This window comes from Neomonachus schauinslandi, chromosome 4 (genome assembly GCF_002201575.2).
Source record: "Neomonachus schauinslandi chromosome 4, ASM220157v2, whole genome shotgun sequence".
NCBI classification, from domain to species: Eukaryota; Metazoa; Chordata; class Mammalia; order Carnivora; family Phocidae; genus Neomonachus; species Neomonachus schauinslandi.
In genome coordinates, this window is record NC_058406.1 from 102449 (window position 1) to 108668 (window position 6220).

General features: G+C 57.7%; 1 protein-coding gene across 4 annotated transcripts; it reads right to left on the bottom strand.

The window, feature by feature from the left end:
* Nucleotides 1-210: 210 nt before the first annotated feature.
* On the bottom strand, nt 211-5110 carry HES4 (hes family bHLH transcription factor 4). Of its 4 annotated transcripts, none has more exons than XM_021683319.1 (5): nt 4910-5110; nt 4733-4828; nt 4545-4632; nt 2912-4441; nt 211-436 (listed from the first exon to the last, which is right to left on the bottom strand). In XM_021683319.1, exons 1-4 carry the CDS (start codon nt 5015-5017, stop codon nt 4056-4058), a joined length of 678 nt encoding a protein of 225 aa, XP_021538994.1. In that variant the 5' UTR covers nt 5018-5110; the 3' UTR covers nt 211-436; nt 2912-4055. The 4 variants fall into 4 exon arrangements, with proteins under 4 accessions (XP_021538994.1, XP_021538992.1, XP_021538990.1 ...); XM_021683317.1 differs by having other exon boundaries at nt 2912-3169; nt 3513-4441; nt 4733-5110; XM_021683315.1 differs by having other exon boundaries at nt 4733-5110.
* Between the last annotated feature and the right edge of the window lie 1110 nt (nt 5111-6220).

Here is a 6220-nt window from a genome sequence, read left to right on the forward strand (position 1 = left end):
CCAAACAGCCCAGCCCTCCCCCAACTCTGAATTTCCAATTGACCGCAGTTTCACGGGCCGACTTCTGTCACCATAGGGACCGATTCTTTCTCCAAATTTCTAACACCCATGATTTGCTGTCATTGTTCAGTCCCCAAGCCCTGGCCCCACAGGCAGATATGACACAGACACACAGGGATCCCATACCCACAGAGGCAGGCAGTTCTGCTGACCATGCACATGAATTTAGCAAACATTTATTGGCTCTTGGTCTTTGCCAGGAACTGGGCTGGAAGGAGACCCCAGACACTGAACGAGACTCCACCTCCCGGTGGAGGGGAAATGATCAGGAGGCCTTCTAGCCTCCTCCCCAGGAGGAGGTCCTGATTCCTCCCCCACCCCTACCACATAGCCTTGACAGGAGAAGGTGCTTCATCTATTATTCAGCAGGAAGTGTCTGTAAGACAAAAGCCAAGATAAAAATAGCTGGGTGGGTGGCTACCAGATCAGGGACAGGGAAATAACCAGGAGCCCGTCTTGGGGCAGTGAAGGAGAGGGGCGGAGCAGGAAATGGGTGGAAGAGTGGGGACGGTAGGAAGGAGAACCCCTGGTGTGAGGGGGTTACTCCCACGTTTAGGCCAGAAATCTCCCCACTGAGGTCTGTAGGAAAGCACTTGAGGGCGTCCACTGGACTGGGTGTGGGGGGGAGGTGGGGTTCCTTCCACAGCTGGAGACAAGGATGCTGTTTGTTTTAAGATTTTATTTGACAGAGAGAGCAAGAGAGCACAAGCAGGGGGAACAGAAGAGGGAGAGGGAGAAGCAGGTTCCCCCACTGAGCAGGGAGAGGGTTGAGGGACTCGATACCAGGACTCTGGGATCATGACCCGAGCCGAATGGCAGACGAGATTAACCATCTGAGCCACCCAGACGCTGAGGATGCTGTTCTGAAGACCCAGGTGCCCTCAGCTGCTAAAAAGGGGCAGCCTGGGGAGAAGACCAGCTTCAGCCTGAGCTGTGCTTCCTCAGACCTCCCTAAGCTAAGCAAAAACGACACCTTCTCAGCCAGGGGTGCCTGTGGTGGCTCAGTTGGTTGAGCGGTTAAGCAGCTGACTTTAGCTCAGTTCATGATCTCAGGGTCCTGGGATGAAGCACCCCCACCTCCACCCCACGAGCCCTGAGTCAGGAGTCTGCTTGTCCCTCTGGCCCTCCTCTCTCTCTCTCTCTCTCTCTCTCTCTCTCACACACACACACACACACACGTGCACGCTCTCTCTCAAATAAAATAAAATCTTAAAAAAAAAAAGACACCCCTCTCAGCCACAAAAAACAATGGAATCTTGCCATATATGACAACATGGATAGACCTAGAAGGTATTATGCTAAGTGAAATAATTCAGACAGAAAAAAATAAATACCATATGTTTCACTTATACGTGGAATCTATAAAACAAGACAAGCAAACAAACAAAAAATACTCTTGGGGTGCCTGGCTGACTTAGTTGGTGGAGCATACAACTCTTGATCTCAGGGTTGTGAGTTCGAGTCCCATCCTGGGTGTAGAGATTACTTAAAAATAAAATCTTAAAAAAAAAAATACTCCTAAATACATAGAACAAACTGGTGGTTCTCAGAGGAAAGGTGGATGGGGGATGGGTAAAACAGGCAAAGGGGATTAGAAGGTACAAACTTCCATGTATATAATAAATAAATCACAAAGATGAAAAGTACAGAATAGGGAATATGGGCAATAATCCTGTACCCTGACAGATGGCGACCACTCTTATAGTGGTGAGCACCGTCTAAGGTATGCAATTGTCGAATCAGTGTGTTGTGCACCTGAAATTAATGTAACACTGTATATCAACTATACTTCAAAAACCCTTCCCAAACCTCCTGACTCTGTCTTTCATTCAGTTAATCAGGTCAGTATGAATCCAACTGTTCCGAGCAGGTGTTGGGGACAAAGTGAGTGACAGACATGGCCTTAGCCTCTGGAGCCCACAGAGCCTGGGATGGCTGCCTCCAGTGGGAAAGTGGGGAAAGAATTCCAGCGGGGAGGTTGAGTTCAAAGGGACAGACAGCAGGAGGGAGCTTGCCTGTCTGAGGAACTGTGTGTGGTCCCCCACAGGGCCTGAGAGGTCCTTGATGGGTCCTCATTCCAAAGCTCCCTTTGGCAACAGTGTTGAGATTACCAGAAATAAGAAGTAAAATGTGGCATGGGAGTGGGGCTGGGAAGGACAGGAAGTAAGGCAGGGAGGGAATGGGAGCCCAGGGATCTGGTCTAGAGTTATCACTGCCCTGTCATGGGAGGAGGGAGAGCATGATGGCCCAAGTTCCAGGTGATTTCCCCAGGTGGCCTTTTTTCCTTTAGCCACACAGGCAGGGAGGTCCCTCTTTTTCCTGCAGGATGTGTGGGCCCCAGCTTTGTACAGACCCTAAACACCCCCCTACCCACCCCCCAGGCTTCACATACCAAAGCACCACCCCCAGCTTCTGCACTGAGGCCCTGAGCAGCTCCCCTTTCCCAGCCAAGCTGAGCTTCTAGCTTCAGCAATAGACCCTGTGCTAGTCTCCTGCCCAAGAGGGCTTCCCAGGCATGATCAACTATCCCCCCCCCCATATTACTGCTGATGCCACAGCTCTGAAGAAAGAAGACCTTCCTTCAGAGCTCCCCTGGGCTCCCCCAGGGCCAGGATCACAGTGTGTCTATGTCCAAGGATACAGTACCTGGCCCATGTGGTTGCCACCATCTAGGACCACTGACCCAGGCCACTGAGTCTTGGGGTGATGGGCAAGGAAACCAGAGGGCAGGAGGTGACTTGCTTGGTGGGGATCTGGAGGTCCCTGCAGGAGAGCCCAGGTGAACCCTGCCTGTGACACAGCCATGGAAGCCACTGGAGGAGAAGCAGGCTAACCTCTAGCAGTGACTCACCCTCTTTCTCCTTGATGGGCCCTGGACAGGCAGGCGGCCAGCAACCATCTGATGAATTCAGCTGCAGTTGGGAAATGAGTCTTGGCTCAGCCTCAGATGGGCTCAGGATGAGACACTCCAGTCTCAGCTTGTATGACTCAGATCATCCCCTCATTGCAACTGGAGTCCAGTGCCCAGCAGCAGCTCAGGGAGACCTGGGACCGCAGGACGGTGACTCCAGGGCTGATGTCCAATGCTGCTCAGCATTACTGCCCAGGACTGTAGGGCTGCCACACAGCAGGTGCTCAGAACAGAGGCATGGGCAGGATGACCCTCCAATCTTTCCCCACCAGGCGGGAGACCTCCCCTCCCAGGGCACACAGCAGGACTGGACTCTGGTAAGATAGTTACCTCCCCCCCCCCAAATCTTGGCACTAAGTGCTCTTGGCCAGTCTTGCCCCAGTTCCCTGTCTTCAGGACTCAGTCACCCTCTCCTGCTGGCACTCGTCTCCTGACCAGACACTGGCCTGGGGCAGGCTCAGTCCAGGCAGTTTTGTGTTGAACCATGAGAATAAAGTAGGAAGCGGACCAAGCCAGAACTGAAGCCTCAGGGCATGATCACCTCTCGCCATGCCCAATGGCCCAGGACAAGAGTGTGACAATGTCTTCACCTTCCAAGGTCCACAGGAGTGGGAGTGGGATAAGGTACCTTAAAAAACAAACAAACAAAAATCCTTGCCCAGTGATGCCACCGGACTGGTTTCCAACATTGGGATACGTTGTGGGAAATGTGATGACTGTCACTTTCCTGAGTGGCTTCACACATCACCCACACTTCGAGGAGGGTGGCTGGCTACTGCACAGAGGCAGGTCCACCGACCAAGCCCTGGGCTAGAGGACCGGCCGGCACGGGGTACAGAGCCTGGGGAAGGGCCACCCGCAGGCCCACCCCAGAAGTCCAGCACAACGCAACCAGCAGAGCCCCCCACCCCCACCCCAGAACTAAGGGCTGAAAGAAACGCCAGACTAGAGTCTTCACAAAGACAAAAAAATATCAAAACTCTCTCGACGTGGTCTCTGGAAACAAATATTCTCTGGTACACTCAGCAAAGGCCACGGCCCTAGAACGGGGTGCAGCCTCCGTTACAGTCTGAGGGTCGAGGCCTCACCGCAGCCACGGCCTCCATGGCGCGCCCCGGTTCTGCAGCCCCGCCCTAGGGGCGTTGGGGGGCTCCCCAGTCAGGCCTGGAGGGAGCCGCAACGCGAAGGCAGACCCAGGGCGCAGCAGGGGTAAGGGGCGGTCGAATGCCAGGAGCGGCGGGCAACCGGCGTAGAGCTCGGGCGCCCGGGCCTCCGCAGCGGGGGACGGTGGAGCCGGGCGGCGCGACGGCCCCAGCTGGCCCAGGCAGGCGGCCAGGTGGCCAAGCAGGCGAGAACGCACGTCGGCCGGGACGCCCTCGCAGCCGGCCAAGAAGCGATTCACCTCTGCTAGACACTCATTGAAGCCGGCGCGGTACTTGCCCAGGACGGCGGGGTCAGCGCTGAGCGCGGCTGCGGGGGCGGCAGGGGACAGGCGGTCGGTTCCCGCTGGGGTGGTCTTGTGCGCCTCCCGGTCACCCCCCCCACACACACGTCGCTGCTGCCCGCGCCTCACCTGTCACCTGCACACGTCGCAGGCTCTGCAGGTGCCTCACGGTCATCTCCAGGATGTCTGCTTTCTCCAGCTTCGAATGGCGGGAACTCTGGGGGTAGGGCGGGTGGAGGCTTGCAACCCATTAGTGCGCCAAGACTTCCGAGCTCCGCACCTCCGCCCCTAGACCTCACCTCCCGACCCCCACTTACATCCTTCCTGAAGGCGTCCAGGATGAGGGTCTTGAGCTGCGCGAGGCTTTCGTTGATGCGCGCTCGGCGCCGCTTCTCCATGACCGGCTTGGAGGACTGTGGGTCGGGCTGTAGCTGAGTCCCGCATCCGTCCGTCCCACCCCACGCCTCCCAACCCACGCCCCGCCAGGTCCCCACCTTTCGGTGCTCCGCCGCGCTTCGGGGCTTATTCGGGGTTCTGTTGGCGCTGGCCGGCGCTCCTGCCAGCGGCGAGGCTCTCGGCTTCCCTGGGGTGTCTGCAGGCATGGTGCGCCCCCGCGCCTCCGGAGCCAGGCGGACTGCGCCGCCGGGGGCTGGCGGGCGCGTGGCGTCCCCTGTTCTGCTCAATCAGGTCCCAGGCTGCAGGCCCGCGCGAAGAGTTGCCAGCCGCTCGGCTATTTAAGGCCGCGCGGCCGCAGGGTGTGTGAACCCCGCTCGGCATTCTTTCCCACACTCTCGCCAGCCAATGAGAGGCTGCGCTCCGCCCGCCCGCCCCCCCCGCCCCCCCCCCCCCCGTCCCGGGCCCTGCGCTGGGCCGCCCACCCCCGGCTGCCACCCCCGCCAAATGTCAGTCACGCCTAGGCTCCCTGCCCACCAACCCGGCCCGCGACAAAGGCAAGCAGAGGCGCCCTGCCCGCGCCCGCCTCTAGCTACGCCGGGACGAAGCGGGAAAATCGCCGGGCCCCCTCCTCTGCGGCCGCGTCCCGAGCTCTGCGCCGGGACGGGGCCTCTTTGGACTGCCCGGGGCAGCGCATCTCCCAGGTTGGGCGCGAGGCTCCCATTCAGACCCAACGGGGCCCGGGGTGGAGATGGGGCGCAGAGTTCGCGGCGGGTGGCGCGGGAAATCTGAAAGGAGAAGCGCAAGGGGGAATTGGGTCAGGCGCCCCTGAGGAGTAGGCGAGGCTTGGCCCACGTGCCTCTACCGTTTTCCTCCGCAGTCGCGGGTCCCCGCTCGGGGCCAAGGGTCTCTGCACAGCCTCATCTGACCTGCCGCGTGCTCGGCCTCTCAGGACCCCCACCACCTGCACACCTACTCAAGGCCTATTACACAGTGAACGTGGAACACCAGCCTCTGGGCAGGAGAGAGGTCGGCTGGCTGAAGTCTTGAGGCAGGCAGGGTGGTGTCACAGGACAGCTAAATTATGGCATAGAACGATGAGGGTGATATTGCAGGACAGGTAGAGCGATGTCACGGATCAGGCAGAAAGATGTCACGCAACAGAATGTAAGGGTATCACTGGCCAGGCTTGCAATGCCACCAGATAATTAGAGGTGACTTCTCAGGGTGAAGGGCAGTGATGATACAAGCCAGATGAGGTGATGTCATGGAGCTGCAGATATCCCACTCTTCTAGATCACACAATAGTGGGCTAAGTATCAGCAAAGTAGGGCTCACAAAAAATGAGCAGCAATTGTTAAAACCTGTTTATTTTGAAGTGGCACAGCGGGAGAAACAGGGCTATATTATTT